Source organism: Mytilus galloprovincialis, chromosome 10, assembly GCF_965363235.1.
Source record: "Mytilus galloprovincialis chromosome 10, xbMytGall1.hap1.1, whole genome shotgun sequence".
Lineage (NCBI taxonomy): Eukaryota > Metazoa > Mollusca > Bivalvia > Mytilida > Mytilidae > Mytilus > Mytilus galloprovincialis.
Window position 1 is genome coordinate 84352963 of NC_134847.1, and position 25392 is coordinate 84378354.

Sequence of the window (25392 nt, forward strand, 5' to 3'; positions counted from 1 at the left end):
TATTATATCCTTTTTTTTATTCACAATCATGGTTTATGAGTTGAACAACTATATGATGGAGTTACAATAACGAATTTATTAGACCAAAGATGAAAACTATTCATTAATTTATGCTATGAAAGATAGGTTTTCAATCTGGTTTTGATTTTAACGTCGCAGTATGGACAGTAATCCACATCGTTCGCGCAGGTTTCACAAGTTACTCTGTGTCCACACTCGACAAACAGTATTGACTTGGTAGTTTTTTCACATCTTATACACATCATATTTTTCTTTAGCTCTTTGTTGACTTCTCTGACTTTCACTGGATCTGTAAGAAGTTTTGATGTTAAATCATTTTTGAAGGAATTTTCATTTTATTTTGGTGTTTGAATTCTATAAAATTCTGCTCAGTCTCTTATCATGAAAATAAGGAGATGCGGTATTAATGCCAGAAAACAACACTCTTAACAGAGATCAAATGACATGGAAGTTAACAACTGTAGGTCACCTTACGGCCCTCAACAATGAGAGAAGCCCATACTGCATTGCCAGTTAGAAAAGGTGCCAAACTGACAAATGTAAAACAATTCGAACGAAAAAACTAGCGCCTTTGAATTGCTAGTCTAATAGTCTTGTTCACTATATACAAATGTAATAAAAATAACAGATGCAAATTTAAGCTAAAACTTATCAGAAAATATAGCGAAAAGGAAAACAGTGTCCAATGAAACAATTCCACGCAAATTATTAAAAGAATAAAAACAAGTATATAACCAGATGTGGTATGGTTGACAATGAGAAAACTTCCCACCAGAGATCAATAATTGTAGAAATAAAAAGTTTGCCTTTCGCATTAAGATAACATAAGACAAATTGAGCAATGTTTTATCTTAGTACGGTATTGAACATACATTGTATTAGATCTTTAGTTTCTTGTTGACTAGAACATAATACAAATTTCTCCACATATATGTATATTTGTTCTCTATGTGTATGTTTAAAATGGTGCCTCTTTGTTTGTCCATCTGGGCCCGGTTGTTCAAAAGGCTGGATAAAGTTATCCACTGGATAAGCTTGTCCATTGGATAAATGTTTATCCAGTGGATTGCTATCCAGAGGTTAAATTGTGTTGTTCAAAAACTGGTTAAGGATTGTCCAGCTATCCGCTGGACAAAATGGTATCCGGAGGACACCTCCCAAAACCAGAGAACTCTTAATGATATTATTCAAGCTCTGTTTGAGAAAGTACATCAAGATTCGCGAAAAGTCGGAAAATGGCTTTTTTTTTTACTAAATTTCAATATTAAGAACCCTGTGACACAGACGTTAATCATGTCAACATGTCTTTTGTAGCGTAAAAACTGCAAAACTTTGTTTAGAATGGAATCTCCGAGGAATGGTGGTTTCTTAACAGGAACACATTTTGCATAAGTATTCTTTACTCAACAGATGAATATTGATGTTAATTTAGTACATCTTTACCTTCAGAAACATGTATTTTGTTTTATAAATGACGAGGTCGTCGCCCTGGAATGTACAAACTAGGTGATTTATCCCCGGATTCATCTTCATTGACGCTTTTACGAAAGGTGCTTTCTTTCACGTCCGCATTTCTTTCAAGTATGGCATGCCAAATTAACATTAATGGCAATGATTATCATTGATGGTGAAAATGATTTACAAAACTATATTAATGAGGGCCTGAACAGGGTATTGGGAGCATGGCAGAGAGTGGCGGGAGAAGGGAGAGAGGGGACAGGAGAAAGGAGAAAAGGGGGTAAAAAGGAGACAAAAATGTATATTAAAATTATCAGAATTTAGCAAGAAAACAATTATCTAATAAATGAGTTAATCAAAAGCATGAAAAGATTCAAGAAAGTGCTAATAAAAAGTAAAAAAACAAACAAAAAAACAACCCCGAGGAAATATTGAAACGGAAAGTCCTTAATCTAACTGCAAAATCAAACAAATGAATAACAACTGTTATATTCCGAATTGGTACAGGCATTTTCTCATGTAGAAAATGGTGGATTGGACCTGGTGTTATGGCTAGTAAAACCTTTCACTTGTATGACAGTCGCAGAAAATTCCCCAAAATGGCAAACTAACGAAAAAAAATATTCCGAACCTCGTCACTAATTCATTACGATTTCTTATATATGGAGAAAGACTAAAAACTAACAATTTCAAGGATTATTTTGTGAGCCCGTGAATGTATAGAGACACATATCACCATCCTTGGGTTTTTTTTTAAGATAAATTGCTTCAAAGTTAACCGATATGCATACAGTTTGGCAGAAAAAGGATGACATTACTAAATATAGAGTAACGTGCTTTTATCTGAGAGGTATTGAAAAAACATGTAACTGGATCTGAATGGTGTTTGGTATTTTGTTTTCATTTTCCCTGTCTGGTTTCGTAAATTTCCTATTAATTTTACTGATTTAGTTTTATTTCCAACTAACAGGGTGCACATTCTGCTTCAAAAATGTTATTGAGTGAACAGTGATTTTCTAGTACAATTCGAATTGATTGATTTGAGGTTGCAAATGTCCAGTAGCAAATATTTCAGGCATGTTCAGGACGATACCATACAATTTAAAACTGTTGTCTCTAAAAGACGCATTTTTAATGCAGCCACCAAAAAAGGTTACTAAAAAAAACTTGTTTTTGCAAGCAGCGTTTTTCGGCAACCATTTTAAAACTCATTAGTTTCTTGCGAAATTGCACTGAAAGTGTCACAAAAACTCCCCATATTTTCACACATTATGCTGCGTTTATAGTTTGGATTTATACTTTTAAAAAAACCATCGGGAAACGGCGTGCATCAGAGTAAATCTGGGGTAACACATTTACGAGTCCTTGACAGGACTATTCCCGATTAAAATTTTTCAAAAATCGAAAATATGGGAGGTTGCCTTGAAATGTCCCTCCTAGATGGGAATGTGTATGCGTCTGATCACGTTGCAGGCATATATATTGCACCATATCTGTCTATCAATGTATCTCTGTTAAGCGCATCTCCACCTGAACAGCTGGATGGATATTTAAGAAATATTTACACGAGAAAGTTCTAAATGTTACAGGGGAGATACTCTTTACTCTAATGTATGGCATTACTAATCTTCTTAGCGAAACTCTTCCTGAATGTTAAATGGATTTTAATGAAATGTATGTCTGAAAAGGTAATGGAGAGAGAAAAGGGAGGGAGAAAAGAGAAGAGAGGCGGGAGAAAGGAGAAGAGCGGGCGGGAGCAGGGAGAAACTTATATTTCTTTTATATCACCTTGTGTCAAAAATATTCATGAAGTGTGTGCCACTGGATGGTCAAAAATCAATAATACCTTCTCTTTAATTGCAGTATTAAAATGACTTGTTAACATATTCAAATAAGTAATAAAACTAATTTATTCATTTGATTGGATATTATTTCGTTAAAAAAAACCAAACGAATATTGCATGTAAAACGCAAATCAAGCATTTTTCAAACAGTAAAAATAAATTTGCATTGATACGAAATTGTTAAGGCCAGCATGGTTGCAGCTAACAGAAAATAACAATTCATACAATTTAAAAGCTCGATCATTCTTAAAGGGTATCTTTGGATTTTTCTGTGTGGAAGACATATGATGTGCGTCAATGGATTGGGGCTGACTATTCTAAAACACAAAAAAAAAGCGCATTTAAAAGTTTTTGTTTACGGTTGTAAAATATGTTTGTCCAGAACTCACCATAGGAAAATGTGGTGATTATTTTCAAAATATTATCATATCATTGTTTACATTGGGTCTCCATTTCATAGGCGGATCCAGGGGGCCTGGGTGGCCCGGGCCCCCCTTTTCGTGGGAAAAATTTGGTTGATTATATAGGGAATCATTGAAGCATGGCTGAAGCGGGCGCCCCCCCCCCCCCCCCACCCCATTAGGAAAAGTTCTGGATCTGCCACTGCATTTGCTGATCAGAGAAATACATGGACTATCCAAATTAAACTGTTTTTCATATCAAAGAACCCCAAAGATTCAATTTTTGTTAAAATCAAACTAAGTTTAATTTTGGACCCTTTGGACCTTAATGTAGACCATTTTGAAAACGGAACCAAAAGTTAAGAATCTGCATACACAGTTAGATTTAGCATATCAAAGAACCCCAATTATTCAATTTTTGATGAAATCAAACAAAGCTCAATTTTGGACCCTTTGGGCCCCTTATTCCTAAACTGTTGGGACCAAAACTTTTAAAATCAAACCCAACCTTCCTTTTATGGTCATGAACCTTGTGTTTAAATTTCATAGATTTCTATTTACTTATACTAAAGTTATGGTGCGAAAACCAAGAATAATGCTTATTTGGCCCCCTTTTTGGCCCCTTATTCCTAAACTGTTGGGACCTCAACTCCCAAAATCAATCCCAACCTTCCTTTTGTGGTCATGAACCTTGTGTTTTATTTTCATTGATTTCTATTTACTTATACTAAAGTTATTGTGCGAAAACCAAGAATAATGCTTATTTGGGCCCTTTTTTGGCCCCTAATTCCTAAACTGTTGGAACCAAAACACCCAAAATCAATCCCAACCTTCCTTTTGTGGTCATAAACCTTGTGTTTAAATTTCACTGATTTCTATTTACTTATACTAAAGTTATTGTGCGAAAACCAAGAATAATGCTTATTTGGGCCCTTTTTTGGCCCCTAATTCCTAAACTGTTGGAACCAAAACTCCCAAAATCAATCCCAACCTTCCTTTTATGGTCATAAACCTTGTGTCGAAATTTCATAGATTTCTATTCACTTAAACTAAAGTTATAGTGCGAAAACCAAGAAAATGCTTATTTGGGCCCTTTTTGGCCCCTAATTCCTAAAATGTTGGGACCAAAACTCCCAACATCAATCCCTACCTTCCTTTTGTGGTCATAAACCTTGTGTCAAATTTCATCGAATTCTATTCACTTTTACTAAAGTTAGAGTGCGAAAACTAAAAGTATTAGGACGACGACGACGACGACGACGACGACGCCAACGTGATTGCAATATACGATGAAAAATTAAAATGTTTGCGGTCGTATAAAAAGCAAGACATCTTTGACTATAATGCGGTTTTTTCCTTTAATATCCAATATTTATTTTCTTTTCTTTGACGTGTGAATATCTGATTAAAAAATAAACGAATATGTTACTCTTTTGAACATGTTTAAAGTCATTATAGTACTGTTATTTAGGAGGAGATATGAAATTTGATTGAATGTTGTTTTCTGACCATCCAGTGACAAATAATTTATGCATGCATACATTGCATTTAAAACGGAAAGTTATGTAGAGAATAATTTGCCAACAAGAAATACGAGGTAGCATGCGTTGTCGTTGAAAAAGAACAACGGGAAGTTGGGGTACGATTACTTATCATAAGTCCAATAAATAAATTCAACACCATAACCAAAAAATTACTCCAGATACATAATTTAGATCATAAAAGTGTTAGATAATTTTGTTTGATCTTTATTATTGTTACACTTACACAATTAAATAATTAAAATTGTCACATGGTGTCTTCTTATGTCATATGAATTACAATGTATGTTATTATTCACAGTTCTGTAATTTATATTCGCCATCTGTATTTATATTAAAAGATTGCCTTAAAATGTTAACTTGGCATGCCATACTTGATAGAAATGCGGACGTGAAAGAAAGCACTTTTTACAAAAGTGCTAACGGAGATTAAAAGATTCCAATGCGACGATTTCGTCAATTATGAAACAAAATGTGTATAGGCAGCGTTTGAGTTTGAACCAGTTATCAGTCTATATTCATTTATAATTACGTTCCCAAAATTTTCTCTGAAGTTTGTCCCAGTTCAGACAGTTTTAGGTCAAAATTCGACGGTCTGCTAAACTGTCACTTTAAATTCATGATTAATAAATACAGGAATATCCTGTTTTCCTGTCTCAAATATTTTTAATGTTCGTCCAAAAGAAACTAGCTATTATCCTGTACCATGAATATAAGTATGTCGTCGGTCCAGTGAATACCGGAATTCATCTCCGTTCCGCAGCTCGTTTAAAATATTCGATGATTCAATGAAAACTACGACGATATTTGTCATTTTTTAATTTTTTTTTTAACTATGAGCGTGCCTTCGACCCACTAAAATATTTGAACTGCATCAACATTTATGTTCAAGAAACGTCTGGTATAAATATGATCGTGGGCCGTAGGTACGCTCATAGTTTAAAATGCAGAACTGCAATTTTCAGTCTGCCCTTTTTACAAATCTTAAGGTGTTTACAGCAACAGAGCATGAATAATATCAGCGGAAGTTGGAAAATCTATTGATGTTTACAAAAATATAGGCATGATTTTCTTTTTCTTTAAATATAATATTATAATTAATGGCAAGTAACTTTCAATTTGAACGAAATATAAGGGGGTCGTTCTCTGATGCTTATCGTACCTTGTCCTTTATTTAAATAAGAGAACTGCATGACCAGTATTTCTGATTATTCTATTGTGCTTTCCAAATCGCAGTTAGAAAATTTATGCGATATGAAAAACAACTGGGCCCGGTTGTTCAAAAGGCTGGATAAAGTTATCCACTGGATAAGCTTGTCCATTGGATAAATGTTTATCCAGTGGATTGCTATCCAGAGGTTAAATTGTGTTGTTCAAAAACTGGTTAAGGATTGTCCAGCTATCCGCTGGACAAAATGGTATCCGGAGGACACCTCCCAAAACCAGAGAACTCTTAATGATATTATTCAAGCTCTGTTTGAGAAAGTACATCAAGATTCGCGAAAAGTCGGAAAATGGCTTTTTTTTTTACTAAATTTCAATATTAAGAACCCTGTGACACAGACGTTAATCATGTCAACATGTCTTTTGTAGCGTAAAAACTGCAAAACTTTGTTTAGAATGGAATCTCCGAGGAATGGTGGTTTCTTAACAGGAACACATTTTGCATAAGTATTCTTTACTCAACAGATGAATATTGATGTTAATTTAGTACATCTTTACCTTCAGAAACATGTATTTTGTTTTATAAATGACGAGGTCGTCGCCCTGGAATGTACAAACTAGGTGATTTATCCCCGGATTCATCTTCATTGACGCTTTTACGAAAGGTGCTTTCTTTCACGTCCGCATTTCTTTCAAGTATGGCATGCCAAATTAACATTAATGGCAATGATTATCATTGATGGTGAAAATGATTTACAAAACTATATTAATGAGGGCCTGAACAGGGTATTGGGAGCATGGCAGAGAGTGGCGGGAGAAGGGAGAGAGGGGACAGGAGAAAGGAGAAAAGGGGGTAAAAAGGAGACAAAAATGTATATTAAAATTATCAGAATTTAGCAAGAAAACAATTATCTAATAAATGAGTTAATCAAAAGCATGAAAAGATTCAAGAAAGTGCTAATAAAAAGTAAAAAAACAAACAAAAAAACAACCCCGAGGAAATATTGAAACGGAAAGTCCTTAATCTAACTGCAAAATCAAACAAATGAATAACAACTGTTATATTCCGAATTGGTACAGGCATTTTCTCATGTAGAAAATGGTGGATTGGACCTGGTGTTATGGCTAGTAAAACCTTTCACTTGTATGACAGTCGCAGAAAATTCCCCAAAATGGCAAACTAACGAAAAAAAATATTCCGAACCTCGTCACTAATTCATTACGATTTCTTATATATGGAGAAAGACTAAAAACTAACAATTTCAAGGATTATTTTGTGAGCCCGTGAATGTATAGAGACACATATCACCATCCTTGGGTTTTTTTTTAAGATAAATTGCTTCAAAGTTAACCGATATGCATACAGTTTGGCAGAAAAAGGATGACATTACTAAATATAGAGTAACGTGCTTTTATCTGAGAGGTATTGAAAAAACATGTAACTGGATCTGAATGGTGTTTGGTATTTTGTTTTCATTTTCCCTGTCTGGTTTCGTAAATTTCCTATTAATTTTACTGATTTAGTTTTATTTCCAACTAACAGGGTGCACATTCTGCTTCAAAAATGTTATTGAGTGAACAGTGATTTTCTAGTACAATTCGAATTGATTGATTTGAGGTTGCAAATGTCCAGTAGCAAATATTTCAGGCATGTTCAGGACGATACCATACAATTTAAAACTGTTGTCTCTAAAAGACGCATTTTTAATGCAGCCACCAAAAAAGGTTACTAAAAAAAACTTGTTTTTGCAAGCAGCGTTTTTCGGCAACCATTTTAAAACTCATTAGTTTCTTGCGAAATTGCACTGAAAGTGTCACAAAAACTCCCCATATTTTCACACATTATGCTGCGTTTATAGTTTGGATTTATACTTTTAAAAAAACCATCGGGAAACGGCGTGCATCAGAGTAAATCTGGGGTAACACATTTACGAGTCCTTGACAGGACTATTCCCGATTAAAATTTTTCAAAAATCGAAAATATGGGAGGTTGCCTTGAAATGTCCCTCCTAGATGGGAATGTGTATGCGTCTGATCACGTTGCAGGCATATATATTGCACCATATCTGTCTATCAATGTATCTCTGTTAAGCGCATCTCCACCTGAACAGCTGGATGGATATTTAAGAAATATTTACACGAGAAAGTTCTAAATGTTACAGGGGAGATACTCTTTACTCTAATGTATGGCATTACTAATCTTCTTAGCGAAACTCTTCCTGAATGTTAAATGGATTTTAATGAAATGTATGTCTGAAAAGGTAATGGAGAGAGAAAAGGGAGGGAGAAAAGAGAAGAGAGGCGGGAGAAAGGAGAAGAGCGGGCGGGAGCAGGGAGAAACTTATATTTCTTTTATATCACCTTGTGTCAAAAATATTCATGAAGTGTGTGCCACTGGATGGTCAAAAATCAATAATACCTTCTCTTTAATTGCAGTATTAAAATGACTTGTTAACATATTCAAATAAGTAATAAAACTAATTTATTCATTTGATTGGATATTATTTCGTTAAAAAAAACCAAACGAATATTGCATGTAAAACGCAAATCAAGCATTTTTCAAACAGTAAAAATAAATTTGCATTGATACGAAATTGTTAAGGCCAGCATGGTTGCAGCTAACAGAAAATAACAATTCATACAATTTAAAAGCTCGATCATTCTTAAAGGGTATCTTTGGATTTTTCTGTGTGGAAGACATATGATGTGCGTCAATGGATTGGGGCTGACTATTCTAAAACACAAAAAAAAAGCGCATTTAAAAGTTTTTGTTTACGGTTGTAAAATATGTTTGTCCAGAACTCACCATAGGAAAATGTGGTGATTATTTTCAAAATATTATCATATCATTGTTTACATTGGGTCTCCATTTCATAGGCGGATCCAGGGGGCCTGGGTGGCCCGGGCCCCCCTTTTCGTGGGAAAAATTTGGTTGATTATATAGGGAATCATTGAAGCATGGCTGAAGCGGGCGCCCCCCCCCCCCCCCCACCCCATTAGGAAAAGTTCTGGATCTGCCACTGCATTTGCTGATCAGAGAAATACATGGACTATCCAAATTAAACTGTTTTTCATATCAAAGAACCCCAAAGATTCAATTTTTGTTAAAATCAAACTAAGTTTAATTTTGGACCCTTTGGACCTTAATGTAGACCATTTTGAAAACGGAACCAAAAGTTAAGAATCTGCATACACAGTTAGATTTAGCATATCAAAGAACCCCAATTATTCAATTTTTGATGAAATCAAACAAAGCTCAATTTTGGACCCTTTGGGCCCCTTATTCCTAAACTGTTGGGACCAAAACTTTTAAAATCAAACCCAACCTTCCTTTTATGGTCATGAACCTTGTGTTTAAATTTCATAGATTTCTATTTACTTATACTAAAGTTATGGTGCGAAAACCAAGAATAATGCTTATTTGGCCCCCTTTTTGGCCCCTTATTCCTAAACTGTTGGGACCTCAACTCCCAAAATCAATCCCAACCTTCCTTTTGTGGTCATGAACCTTGTGTTTTATTTTCATTGATTTCTATTTACTTATACTAAAGTTATTGTGCGAAAACCAAGAATAATGCTTATTTGGGCCCTTTTTTGGCCCCTAATTCCTAAACTGTTGGAACCAAAACACCCAAAATCAATCCCAACCTTCCTTTTGTGGTCATAAACCTTGTGTTTAAATTTCACTGATTTCTATTTACTTATACTAAAGTTATTGTGCGAAAACCAAGAATAATGCTTATTTGGGCCCTTTTTTGGCCCCTAATTCCTAAACTGTTGGAACCAAAACTCCCAAAATCAATCCCAACCTTCCTTTTATGGTCATAAACCTTGTGTCGAAATTTCATAGATTTCTATTCACTTAAACTAAAGTTATAGTGCGAAAACCAAGAAAATGCTTATTTGGGCCCTTTTTGGCCCCTAATTCCTAAAATGTTGGGACCAAAACTCCCAACATCAATCCCTACCTTCCTTTTGTGGTCATAAACCTTGTGTCAAATTTCATCGAATTCTATTCACTTTTACTAAAGTTAGAGTGCGAAAACTAAAAGTATTAGGACGACGACGACGACGACGACGACGACGCCAACGTGATTGCAATATACGATGAAAAATTAAAATGTTTGCGGTCGTATAAAAAGCAAGACATCTTTGACTATAATGCGGTTTTTTCCTTTAATATCCAATATTTATTTTCTTTTCTTTGACGTGTGAATATCTGATTAAAAAATAAACGAATATGTTACTCTTTTGAACATGTTTAAAGTCATTATAGTACTGTTATTTAGGAGGAGATATGAAATTTGATTGAATGTTGTTTTCTGACCATCCAGTGACAAATAATTTATGCATGCATACATTGCATTTAAAACGGAAAGTTATGTAGAGAATAATTTGCCAACAAGAAATACGAGGTAGCATGCGTTGTCGTTGAAAAAGAACAACGGGAAGTTGGGGTACGATTACTTATCATAAGTCCAATAAATAAATTCAACACCATAACCAAAAAATTACTCCAGATACATAATTTAGATCATAAAAGTGTTAGATAATTTTGTTTGATCTTTATTATTGTTACACTTACACAATTAAATAATTAAAATTGTCACATGGTGTCTTCTTATGTCATATGAATTACAATGTATGTTATTATTCACAGTTCTGTAATTTATATTCGCCATCTGTATTTATATTAAAAGATTGCCTTAAAATGTTAACTTGGCATGCCATACTTGATAGAAATGCGGACGTGAAAGAAAGCACTTTTTACAAAAGTGCTAACGGAGATTAAAAGATTCCAATGCGACGATTTCGTCAATTATGAAACAAAATGTGTATAGGCAGCGTTTGAGTTTGAACCAGTTATCAGTCTATATTCATTTATAATTACGTTCCCAAAATTTTCTCTGAAGTTTGTCCCAGTTCAGACAGTTTTAGGTCAAAATTCGACGGTCTGCTAAACTGTCACTTTAAATTCATGATTAATAAATACAGGAATATCCTGTTTTCCTGTCTCAAATATTTTTAATGTTCGTCCAAAAGAAACTAGCTATTATCCTGTACCATGAATATAAGTATGTCGTCGGTCCAGTGAATACCGGAATTCATCTCCGTTCCGCAGCTCGTTTAAAATATTCGATGATTCAATGAAAACTACGACGATATTTGTCATTTTTTAATTTTTTTTTTAACTATGAGCGTGCCTTCGACCCACTAAAATATTTGAACTGCATCAACATTTATGTTCAAGAAACGTCTGGTATAAATATGATCGTGGGCCGTAGGTACGCTCATAGTTTAAAATGCAGAACTGCAATTTTCAGTCTGCCCTTTTTACAAATCTTAAGGTGTTTACAGCAACAGAGCATGAATAATATCAGCGGAAGTTGGAAAATCTATTGATGTTTACAAAAATATAGGCATGATTTTCTTTTTCTTTAAATATAATATTATAATTAATGGCAAGTAACTTTCAATTTGAACGAAATATAAGGGGGTCGTTCTCTGATGCTTATCGTACCTTGTCCTTTATTTAAATAAGAGAACTGCATGACCAGTATTTCTGATTATTCTATTGTGCTTTCCAAATCGCAGTTAGAAAATTTATGCGATATGAAAAACAACTGGTATCGTATTGTTCATCAACAGGTGCGTTGGCCGAGCATCTCTTGTATACGTCAGAACTTTTGTCACGTCATGTAATAATTTTTAAAGTAACAGGCGTTCTTAAAATTTGTCCGAACCGATTTTTTTCCATTTCAATATTACGCAATAACAAGCAATGCAACTGTTAAAACATCTTAGAGTAATTTTAATCTGTGTGGCAACTGGAATGGCATAATTTCTCTAGGTAGGTCTTTTCAAATCATCATAAAGCAAAATTGTTTAAACTTCTATGCTAGCTTCAGAAAATCTTTACCTAGCCTGAAATTCTTTATATGGTTCACCGTGAAATTCACTATTTATGCGTGGTTTATATGTCTACTACACATCATACAACACATGGGCAGCCATATTTAGCCTCTGGATAAGAACTTATCCGAACCCCTAGACACTGGACAAATTTTGTCCATGGTTAAGCTATTTTATCCACTGGACAATTTTTGAACAACCGGATTTGTCCAGTGGACAAAAGTTATCCAGTGGATACAGACTTTATCCTTTGGATAACTTTATCCAGCCTTTTGAACAACCGGGCCCTGGTATCGTATTGTTCATCAACAGGTGCGTTGGCCGAGCATCTCTTGTATACGTCAGAACTTTTGTCACGTCATGTAATAATTTTTAAAGTAACAGGCGTTCTTAAAATTTGTCCGAACCGATTTTTTTCCATTTCAATATTACGCAATAACAAGCAATGCAACTGTTAAAACATCTTAGAGTAATTTTAATCTGTGTGGCAACTGGAATGGCATAATTTCTCTAGGTAGGTCTTTTCAAATCATCATAAAGCAAAATTGTTTAAACTTCTATGCTAGCTTCAGAAAATCTTTACCTAGCCTGAAATTCTTTATATGGTTCACCGTGAAATTCACTATTTATGCGTGGTTTATATGTCTACTACACATCATACAACACATGGGCAGCCATATTTAGCCTCTGGATAAGAACTTATCCGAACCCCTAGACACTGGACAAATTTTGTCCATGGTTAAGCTATTTTATCCACTGGACAATTTTTGAACAACCGGATTTGTCCAGTGGACAAAAGTTATCCAGTGGATACAGACTTTATCCTTTGGATAACTTTATCCAGCCTTTTGAACAACCGGGCCCTGTATTCTATTTTTGTTAAAGGTTAACACAATTAACAATCAACTAATATCGAAAATCTTAGTAAAAAGTAAAATAAAACAATTAAAGTTGTTATTTTTTCATTTAATATTGTTCCGCGAGATATACACGTAGTTTACTGTCGTTAAATTAACAAAGTTTCTAAGTTGGTATGGTTACATTTTTCATATTACACCCAGTCAAATTTGATGCAGTTACGTTTTAATTATTTATGTCCAATGTTGGGACCTATTTAAATGCACACAAAAAACTCAGAGAGAACACGATATGTACCAATATGACGAAACTTCTTTGATATAGTACTAAGGAAATATCCAATTCGCGCATAGGATCAATCCTCAATATACGTATCGATGTTACAATATCATGTTGTTCAACATTACTTGAACTGTTTCTTATACATTAATAAAATTGAGAATGGAAATGGGGAATGTGTCAAAGAGACAACAACCCGACCATAGAACAGACAACAGCAGAAGGTCACCAACATGTCTTCAATGTAGCGAGAAATTCCCGCACCCGGAGGCGTCCTTCAGCTGGCCCCTAAACAAATATATACTAGTTCAGTGATAATGAACGCCATACTAAACTCCAAACTGTACACAAAAAAAATAAAATTAAAAATAATACAAGGCTAACAAAGGCCGTCCTCGTATCTGTTTCAGATGATATCATGTACCGCATTCAGTATTTTCCCATTGGAAATAATAACATTTCTATTGTTTTTGTATGTTGGTTATGTTATTTTATTGTTGATTTTTGTTTTGTCACTTTTTTTTGCTGTTATATATATATGTGATGAATGATAACGTAATGTTCTATGCATTAGTTGTTGTATAGCTATGTTTTTTGCAGAGTGTTTTTAACATTTATTCGGTTTCGTTTTTGTTAATTGTCTAACCTTGTAGTATTGATGTTGTACTGTTATACCACTGTCCCAGGTTAAGATAGGGTTTGGATCCCACTAACATGTTTAACACCGCCACATTATTTATGTATGTGCCTGTCCCAAGTCAGGAGCCTGTAATTCAGTGGTTGTCGTTTGTTTATGTGTTAAATATTTTTTTTTTTCGTTCATTTTTTTTTATATAAATAAGGCCGTTAGTTTTCTCGTTTGAATTGTTTTACATTGTCATATCGGGGCCTTTTATAGCTGACTATGCGGTATAGGCTTTGCTCATTGATGAAGGCCGTACGATGACCTATAGTTGTTAATGTCTGTGTCATTTTGGTCTCTTGTGGACAGTTGTCTCATTGGCAATCAATCCACATCTCCTTTTTATATTGGGTTTGTGTTGTCACTGTTTCATATTTCAACATATATTGTTATCATGTAATAAGTCCATTTTCAAATTTACGATCGTCCTTTTATTGTTTGTGTGTTTGTATGTTTGTTATCTTTTTCCATGTTTGGTGTGTTTATTTTCATTGTGTACAGGTGACCGTTAACGATAAACGTACCTTCTTCGTTTTGATTTTCATCAATTGCCAATTCTGTAATGTCAGAAATTATGAATTTGAATAAGACAAATAAGGAAATGTTATAGTTATACAGCAATGATTAAAAATACTAGTTCAGACGTCAGTCCCTACCTTGATATACCTTATCTTTTGTTACATTTGTCGGGTAATTTATGACAAAAAGCGTTTGACGTCTTTAGCCAAACAGTGTTCTCATTTTTACATTATTCAATTTACTGTGTGCTGGTTCATATTCTGGACGCCAGTCTTTGCTCCTTTCTAATAAATGAAGGACGCCTACGGTTGCGGGAGTTTCTCGCTACATTGAAGACCCATCGGTGGCCTTCGGCTGTTGTCTGCTCTATGGTCGGGTTGTAGTCGCTTTGACACATTCTCCATTTCATTTCTCAATTTTATTTAATACAAGTGAAAACAATATAGACGTTTTCAATTGATACGTTGTCATAACTGTATAGAAGTTTTAACTCACGAAGAACTAAAACGTTTCGCTATAAACATTATGTCTTTTAAAGTAATTAAAATTTACATCAATTGCACCGATATTACTCTTGGTTTTATTTCTCAAAATTGATATTACTTAACCTTAATGTCCTACGTTGCTGCTCACTAGGAAGCTACTAAACCAAGAGTTCCAAATAGTGAAGTTGAAATAATCCCTTCGTAAACTTTACGGATGTCATCACGTGTTGGTTGACTATTATGGAATAACCGTTTCACAGATGATATCGGATCTGTTTCTTACGTAGTTTCTTACGTAGTTACTGCAATCTCCTTCCCTTTTCATGAATGCGATCTACCGAATAAGACAATTAACCGGATTCGTAATAACATGAGCAACACAACAGGTGCCACATGTGGAGCAGGTACTGCTTACCCATCCGGAGCACCTGAGATCTACCCAAGTTTAAGTGGGGTTCATGTTTCTCAGTCTTTTGTTCTCTCTGTTGTTTTTTTTTGTGCACTGTTATTTGTCTGTTTGTCTTTTTTATTTTAAGCCATGGCGTTGTCAGTTTTTTTCGATTTATAAGTTTGACTGTTCTTCTGGTATCTTTCGCCCCTGTTTTGCTAACCTGCCAAAAATAATCCAGTCCGGAGCAAAAGTCGGTAATAAGAAAATAGTCTATTCTATGTCAATAAAACAGAAATGACAGCAAAAATCAGATACTCTTTGTTAGAAATGGCAATTTACTATAACTAAGTTTCTTAAAAGAGGAACGAAAGATACTTGAGGGACAGTCACTCATTGATTGAAAATAAACTGACACCACCATGGCTAAAATTAAAAAAACAAACAGACAATTAATAGTACAAAAGACACAACAAGGAAAACAAAAGACTGAGCAACATGAACCCCACTTAAAACTTGAGGAGATTGCAGGTGCTCAGGAAGGGTGATCAGATCCTGCTCCACATGTGGAACCCGTCGTGTTGCTTATGTTATTACAAATCCGGTAAATCGTCTAAATCGGTAGGTCAAATTCGTGAAAAAGGGAAAGCCTGTATGTGGGTTTACTCTATGGAATTAAACCTTTTTTATTGAGTATTAAGTATTTCAATGATGTTTACAAGCTATTGCTTAAAGTCATAGACTTTTTTTAAAGTAAGGATAAAATCAAATATGTTGTACACCATTAAAAAACCATAATGATTGTGATAATTTACCTCCAAACTGTAGTTTAAGCTTTTCTGTTTCTTGTCTTTCAATTAAAATTCTACACAAGTCTTCTGTATTGTAATGAATGTTTCCTACAACGATTTCAAAACAAATGTTAACACGTGTTTTCTATTTTATAAACAAAACCTGTGCAAAGTAAATATGCTTAGTTGTGAGTGTTCTACTGTTGCCTTAATTTACAAACATTTGAATTGTTCAGTTTATTTTGTTTTCCTCTGATTTTTTACATGTTCGATGTTAATGCAGAACTATTTTTAAAACTAAGCAATGAAGAACTATTGCAATGTCAGATTGTTTATTTCTGTTTCTTCTTATTGTGTTTTTTTTTCAATCATGACATTATTGGTTTCACTTACATGCAAATCTCTCAATGCAGTAGAAATCGAAAATTAGTCATGACTAGAATGAGCAACTTCAAAAAGTACCTATTCTTATAGTATTTTGTTTTTGTATTTTCATTAACTATTATTTAAGATTTGTAGTAGATAGCAAATTACATTATCTTCTTTTTTATTATGTATTTTCCATTGTGCTAAATGCTCTTTCAACATTTTGAGAAGATGAAAATTGATTTGTGTCCCTTACATCAAATTTAAAAAACCTATACGACTATAATATCATGTATATTGATTCTAGGCTTCACACGCTGCTAATTCGTGCAATTCCCTCAATTATTGTTTTCATCTTGATCTGTATCTTTTCTAAAATAATGTAACACCTATAAACTATTGTAACCTGACATTTACTGTCCTGTATGAGATTTTTCCTGTTAACGAGTTACTCTCACATCAGCAACAAAATTAAGAAAATAGTATGAATCGAGACCATATATTTCAATGTGGATAGACATTTTGATACATGTCCCATCGACGTTCAGTTAGGTAAGTTGCATGAAATTCTAATACAAGATGTAGTTTTCCTTGTTTGATGTCAATGGATTGTTGTGCCTAGATAAAAAATGTATTTGTTGAATCGTTTGGCTACCTTCGTGTTTTGTGTACTCATTAGCTGCATATATCATATCTTTCATTTGAAATCCCATATCAAGCATAGATTTGACGATCTCTCCGTTTCGAATTGCTACAAAAAATAAAGAAAACACTTGTTCATGAAATGTATAATTTATCTGTTGGATGAGTACTGATTGATATTCAAATCTGGATAATTTTTTTTAATTCGGGCTTATAACTAGCTTTCGTTATCAGTGAGAAATCTTAGATCTGTCCATTTTTTTTGTATTAAATAAAAGTTTGTGCTATATAATTTTGTGGCTTGTTGCAACCTCGTTCTAGTTGATATCATTGTTTTGCTGTTATTACATGGATTCTTCGTGTGTCTTTCCAAAGCTAGTAGAGTGTAACCTATAAATATAGTTTTGTCGTTCGTTGTTTTTTGTCATAAAAGCTTCCATTTATTATGTCAGTATAAATCAAGCCGTTAGTTTTCTCTGTTTTGCATTGTGTCATCTTAAAGCTTTCTATACGGTATGTTTTTGCTCATTGTTGAAGGACATACAGTGACCTATAGTTATCCTTCAAACTTAGATTTAACGTGGTCACTTTTGTAATTGTGCAACATCTTATTATTCTATATATAAGCTATCCCACACCAAACTTTGCCAACTTGTTTTTAAATCAACAGGGGTATGACATTGTGTTGGCTTTAACCTGTTCCAAAACAAAAATACAAACTTATTTTTATGTTTTATTCATCCCATAATCAAGCTTTTTATATATAAAAATATGAAGATCCTGCTTGTTTCATGATTAACTTTCACAAACATAAAATCATCGATTACATGTCTTTTGAGTAATCTATAACTCTTCAAGTTATATCTATCAAAATGTACAAGCTATTGTCAGTTCAAAAAAGTATCACATGTGGATGGTGTCAACCGTGTTTAATTTATTATTCCTGAATCTGAATGGTCGCTTTTGTTGTTAAGTTACTTTAAGTAATGGCGATTTAAGGTTTCGTTCAAAGAAATGTTGTTGCGCGAGTCATCTGATCGTCTTCAGGATAATAAGACTAAAAATCTCAATTAGAGTCGTTGGTTACACAATAACGAGTTAGCAACTCAACGATACAAATAACAAAAAGTTACATATATATATATTTCTCTAATTCTTCGTCAATTTATCCCTTTCTGCACCCATTGTATAAAAAATGTAATCAACGTGTGGTTCGTTTGATCTCAGTACTTCGTTGGTTAAAATCCGATTATGACGTCGAATTTTCTTGCTTTCCTCTGAAATTCCTATTGTGACGGCATGAAAAAAGGCGACCATGCCGGATGAAGTCACAAAGAAAGAACACATATTTTTGCAGATCATTGGAAAAGAAGGTATAAGTTTACCTGCATAATGTTAGAAAATCATTAGAGAAACAGATTATACCACCAAATCTCGTGTAATACGATATTTATCCACTATCGACAGTTAAATTTTAAACATTTAAAACGCTCGGGCAAGCCTCGCGTTTTAAATTTGAAAATTTAACTGTCTCGAGTGTATAAATATCGTATTACACTCGATGAAGTGGTAGAATCTATATATATATAGTTATACAAACATATAAAATAACTTACAAGTTTCAGTTGTGGGTTCCTGTGATTCTGTTTGAGCGGAAGTCTACCAATAAATTTGACAATAGTAAAACTATGACTAATACTTTAAACTCAATAGTTGGGAAATAATATGACTAACTGTATGTCTTATTGTCATAAAACATAAGTGGAACATCATGCATAATGTGCCTGAAAAAGCCATTATTGTTTACTGTGTATATATAGTAACATGTAAATCATCGGAAACAGAAACCAAACAAAATTTAACATTTTAAGCTGATATTAATTCCTGTTAAAATATATCCTCCTTGTTCTTAGAAAATAACCACTAGTACAGTTAGGCCATTTGAAATATTTTTCTTAACATTTTCCTCTATGACAATTGAAGACAAACTGAAAGGAAAACGTATTCATGTTGATTAAATGACTATTCTCAGTCTGTTATAAGTGACACTTACTTCATATTTAGCTTTAATTTCGTCTATAAACTCTCGGCCTTTCATTTTGATTACAAATTTACAGAATGGAAACCATCGTGCATGTTCCTCCCATGGGACGTCGCCTGGTTCCCAATTACGTAATCCCCCGTCACAATAGTGACAGCGGACAGTGTCTTCTTCACCTAGAGAAGAAAGAACTTTGAGTAATTAGTCATTTTTAAAGTAAATGCACTGGTGTTTAAAAAAATATATAGGGGTCAAGATTTATCAGAACTTTCTTTGAAATAAAAGAAAATTTGCACTCCAGTGACTAAATATATAAATGTAGTAGTGATGTGTTTTATGTTTAATGTATTACACAAGGTTAATATTCTGTTATTTATGTTTAATTGCGTTTCATAAAGTATTCGTATTTGTATTCGCGTAAAGTCAGTGGTTCTGGAAATTCTTAATACATTTTTAAATGTAATTTTTTAATGTAAAATTGAGACAATGTATTCAAGTGGGGATTTTTAAATCAAGTGACAAGAAAATTTATAACATCAAGCCTAAACCTCACTCCTGCTGAACAAATACATAAGCATTGATGTGAAGACTTGCATTTGCAGGCTTTTGTTTGTGTTATTATAGGATAGAAGTTTTTTAAGTTCCTTTTTAACACTTTAATATTTGGTATCGCACATCACTGCATGAAGAAACATAATATTTTGAAATGACAATACGGTTTCTTATCTTATGTATTTTTCTCACACCGCCACAGCTGATTGACTGATATACTTTGCCATTAAAGGGGTCACACAAGTCAGGGAGGTTGATGCAGCAAATTCTTTCTGACATTTTGTATCAATACTGTAATATTCAATTCCTTAAACGTTTTTTATTTCTTTAAGTGTAGAGATGTTCATTACGTTACTTAGTGATACAGATACGGATTAAGTCTCCGTATGAGTGTATAGGTGACACGGTAGTATTTCCTGGCCCATGAGAGATAATGATAGCCTTTTTTGAATTTTCACCATTTTCAAAGACTGCCAAAAAATCTACATTCAAAGTTAACTGAAGTCCTTTTCTTTTAAAATCAGAAATGAATTTGAATATGTATCATGACCCAGGGCCGTAACTACCTATGAGGCAGGGGAGGCAACTGCCCTGAATTTTCTACACCAAATTTTTTTTTGAAGTATTAAAATGAAATATTGACAATATCATTATATGTTCACGAAGAACTTGAATTTATATTATAAACAACACCAGTTTACAGTTTTAACAGTTTTATCATGATACGTGATATATGTCAGTTTTCAGGATTTTGATCGATAGTGAAACAGTTTCAGTATTTGGGTTTTTTTTCGTGTGGCCGTCCGTCTGTTATTCAGTATTCGTACGAGAACATATATGAAACTTTGCTTTCGGCAATTTTGAATAAAACTTAACTGTTCACATTTATTTAGGTGCTCAATTAAGCAGAGGAAGTTCCCTTTGTATTGTGAATCTTTTATGATATCGGAAATTCGTTACCGGCTGAATCAGAGCTGTTGGATCATTTTTTTAACGTCTCCCGATCGTACGAGAACATTATGGTCAATGTCTAAGTAGTTAAACACTCCCATTCGTTGTAGCTGGGACTTTTTATACGAATTATATACTAGTATAGAAATTCCCTGGTTGTAGTTATATACATGTCAGTTTGGTGTTCAACAATATTGAAATTCAAGGTCCTCGATAAAAAAATATCTTGCTTTCTATGATCTTGATTTATATGGTTTTTTTTAACTTTTTTTTTATTTCTAACAAAAATATCTTGAAATACAGATAATAATTGTTTGCATAAAAATGCTTCCAGGATCCTTTCATAAAGTAAGGAAATCGAAGAAAACGGGTCATTTTTAGCCACTAATTTTAGTTGAGAAAAAAATCAGCAGTCACAATGTATTTAATGTTAATAATTATAGGTCAAAGTACGGCCTACAAGACAGAACAAGACGGAGCCTTGGCTCACCCGAACAGCAATATCAGCTTGTTTTTGCATAAGAATTGCTTCCAGGTTAAAGCAATACTGATGTTTCTTCAAGTAAGAAAATCGAAGGAAAAAGGGTCATTTTTAACCATTTTACTAGGAGAAAAAAAAATCGGAGGGGGGCTGCGTCCCCCAACCCCCTGCCTCCCCTGAATTCGAACCCTAGTTACGGCCCTGTGACCGTTTACTTTTTTGCTATCTTTCAAAACATAAGGCTACTTGTGCTTTTAGGTCTTTTATTGTGCAGTGAATACAACATTTTAAAAAAAATCTCAAAAACTCATTTTCATCTGCATGTAACATTATTTCATATTTTTCTACACCAGATTCATCCCTCAGTTTGGGAAAGTATGTTCAGTTGATACTGTATTTTTGTCCAATCATACTGTTCAGATACATTGACTAAACACACTGTTCAGATACACTGACTTAAGTAGGGTACACAAAAGAGCAACCGTAATTCTGGAATGCAAATATTACCATGCTACCTATATGTGTGTTAACTTGTATCATCAGTATCGTTCAACCTTGACCAACACTAGTACTCTACTTATTTGTTATTACCTTCATAAAAGAAGCCGGCATCAGCCAGCATCTCTGATGTCTGTTCAATATCACTTCGCCAAACTCCTTCAAAGGTAGCCATTCTAGATAGTTTGTCGTCATACGCTGCATGCTTAGGATTATATATCTATAACAATTGATTGCATTTTATGATTGGAGACTCATTGCTTCTAAAAAGTTATACCATTCAACCATAATGCAGTTTACAAGAGTGTAAATTTACTTAAATATTTTAACATTTGACCATAAAATCCAATACCAGTAAGGGTTCGTCTCCAGTAAACATATTTAACCCTGTCACGTTATGTATGTGCCTGTCCCAAGTATGGAGCCTGTAATTTAGTGATTGTTGTTTGTTGCTGTTAATCATATTTGTTTTTCTTTTATTGTTTTGTAAATAAATCAAGCCGTTTGTTTTACATTGAATTTTGCCATTTCGGACTCTTATATCAAGCTCATTATACGATCTCGTTGTTGAAGATCTTAAAGTGACCTTTAGTTGTTGACCGTAACTGCATTTGGTCAGTAGTGGTGAGTCATTTGCTATCAAACAACGTCTTATTATCTTTAAATTAAAATATTAAGTGTCTTTCCCTTCGGTCCGTCTGTTCATAAATGTTGAAGCAGAAATATTCAGTAAAGCTTTACATCATGCAAAATAATACATGGAATCATAAATTAATTTCATTCACAGAGTGCTTTAATATTTACATTGTACATGCATATTTTCCTACCTTACGCCACTCTGTCTGGATCTTTTCTACAAAATCTTTTCCTTTTTCGTGAAGTAGAAACCAGCATTTTGGGCTGTGTCGGGAATGTTCCGTCCATGGATCATCCGAAACATCCCATTCAGCCAATCCCAAGTCACAACAGAAACAACGAACAATATCACCCTCCCCCGTATAGAAATATCCACTTTCTGATAGATTCCTAGGAATCTGTTTTATTCCAAATTTCCATTTGTCATATGTCTTCAATCGAACATCCAAAAAAGCATACTGTGGATATTTAAAAACTATTCCTTTTGGTGGATGTAAGGAATGATTGTGTTTCAAGTTTTCTTTTATACAATATGACGGACCATTTATATCATTTTCAACGGTCAACTCTGGATTGTCCATGTGAATTGTATCTTTCGAATTCTTATCCTCATTTATACGTGATTTGAAAAAATAACCGGTATCTTTAAGAAAGTGACAATGTGGATTAAGTTCTGCATGTTTATCAAGTGCTTTGTCAGTAGCCTTCCAATCCCTTACATCTGTATTGATTCCACAATATGAACATTGTAACTTTAAATCATCTCCCAAGGAAAAAAACCCAGCATTTACAAGTTCTAATGGCCATCGTTCGGGTTTAGACCAATTTGCAAATGAATATGAGCGCTGTTGGTGCGTTTCCAAAGGATGAGTAAGTGTTTCTAGCGAGAATTGGTCGTAAACGTATGTTAAACACTTAGATGTATTCCTACTTTTTTTATTGTTTAAAATTCTCCTCGGTTGTATGACCCGTGTTTTCCTTTTGGCACTTGTCCTGAAATTTTCGCAATGGTATTCCGGCATGAGTTCAAAATGTTTTTGGTTTGAAAGACGTGTTATTGTTCTAACTGCCAAATCAAAAGCTGGATTATGATGGTTTCTACGAACTGATTTATTGCTTTTAGTCGAAATGTTCGTTTCTTGAGATAATTTATCATATGTTGACTCCTGGTAACATCCAGCATCATCATCATTGCCAAAAGTATTGAAATATTCACCCGAAGAACACATCAACTTTGAATGGACAGTCATGTCGACAGTAGTTACTATCCTACAATATTGGGATTAGATATGAAATAAAACATTTAATAATCTTTTGAAAAGTTTCTATTGTAAATAATCTTGACTTTAAAAATATGTTTAGGACAATCCATTTTACTTCTCAGTACATTTAACTTTTATTCCTAATAAACTAAATACTTAAAATATGGAAATTTTCACTTTCATACGTGCTAACAATATAGGACGTTATAACGGATATATATAATTATGTTGATAATTATCATACATGTACAGTAACTTCCATTGATTTTAATTTGTACTCCAAAGTTTGCAGTTTCTTCAATAGCTTTTATAAATAATCAAGTTATTGAAAAGATAAGAAAACATGAATAGACAATACAAATTTTTTTTTAAATTTTATTGATTTTCATGTTTGTTTATGTTATTGATCGATCATGTGTCAAATTGTTTGGTTTACGGAAGGTTTTTAAAGATAGAATTCTAAAAATAGATTTCAAATATGTTTGGAAGTTTTCAATTTAAATACTGGGCTGGTGATTTTCATTATGTGAATTATCACTGGATTGGCCACTTCTATGAAACAAGGCAATAAAAACTGACTTCCAAACATCCTCATTTGGAACAATTATATTTTAAGAACAGGAATTTGCCCAGTTACTGTCAGAAAATTACTTGTTAGTAGACCACGTCTTTCTAATCATTTTTTGCTTATTGAATTGAAGTATTTATGTAGCTACAGTGACTGTTACATTTATCATAATAATTATATATATATATATATATATATACGGCGGAAAAGCTAAAAAATGGTTATATATCATCATGATTAAAGGGCAAATATCTCTAACAATTTCAACCATTAGACACATTTGTGGAATTTTGTTGACCATTTTTGCAAATGAATGATTCTCTGTCTCTATATAGTTTTCAAAAATTTGGGCAAAAAGGAAAAAATATGATAAAATTTGTCATTTATGGGCAATTATCCCTATAAGAAGTGACAGTTTTCATTTATAAACAATTTGTTAAACTCAACATTCTAAACATTTCTGCTTTGTCAGATTATCTCTATTTATAACGGTTGCATTTTATCTCTATGTTCAGTACTTAGCCATGTGGGCTACATGTATCTTGGTTTGCGACGGGGCCTTCGGACACATTTTAAAACTCAATGATGATTGTGGTCCAGTGTGGTTAGATTTGGCCAATTAATTTCAGTGTAGAAGATTTTTGTGCAAGTTAACGACGACGATGATGGACAATGACAACGACGGACGCCAAGTGATGCGAAAAGCTCACTTGGTCTTTTGTTCCAGTTCAACAAAAAGGATTTACAACATACCCAGAAGGGATGCCTAGAAATAGACATCTGCTCAATTAATTAAATAAAATTTGATACTGTAAAATAGTTTACTTTTATGTCATCATTAGACGCATTGTTTTGCAATATTTATATATATATATATACTTTTTGTGTCCATATAAAGATGCTATCTCCCAATCACGTATCATGACGATCATCAAACTTACCGATCCAAACAACAAAATAAAGTTGTGCTATAGAAGTAATTTCAAAGACCTCTTGAAGCTGTCGTTCCAGAATCACATAGATTTCACATTAATACACTACGATATCCAAA

General features: G+C 33.6%; 1 protein-coding gene across 1 annotated transcript; it reads right to left on the bottom strand.

The window, feature by feature from the left end:
• On the bottom strand, nucleotides 1-25392 carry LOC143048639 (putative inhibitor of apoptosis). The gene is made up of 9 exons (XM_076222426.1): nucleotides 25283-25392; nucleotides 22703-23780; nucleotides 21969-22095; nucleotides 19406-19569; nucleotides 18969-19011; nucleotides 17366-17461; nucleotides 16369-16452; nucleotides 14686-14718; nucleotides 1-310 (listed from the first exon to the last, which is right to left on the bottom strand). The coding sequence occupies exons 2-9, from the start codon at nucleotides 23759-23761 to the stop codon at nucleotides 114-116; spliced, it is 1803 nt and encodes a 600-aa protein (XP_076078541.1). The 5' UTR covers nucleotides 23762-23780; nucleotides 25283-25392; the 3' UTR covers nucleotides 1-113.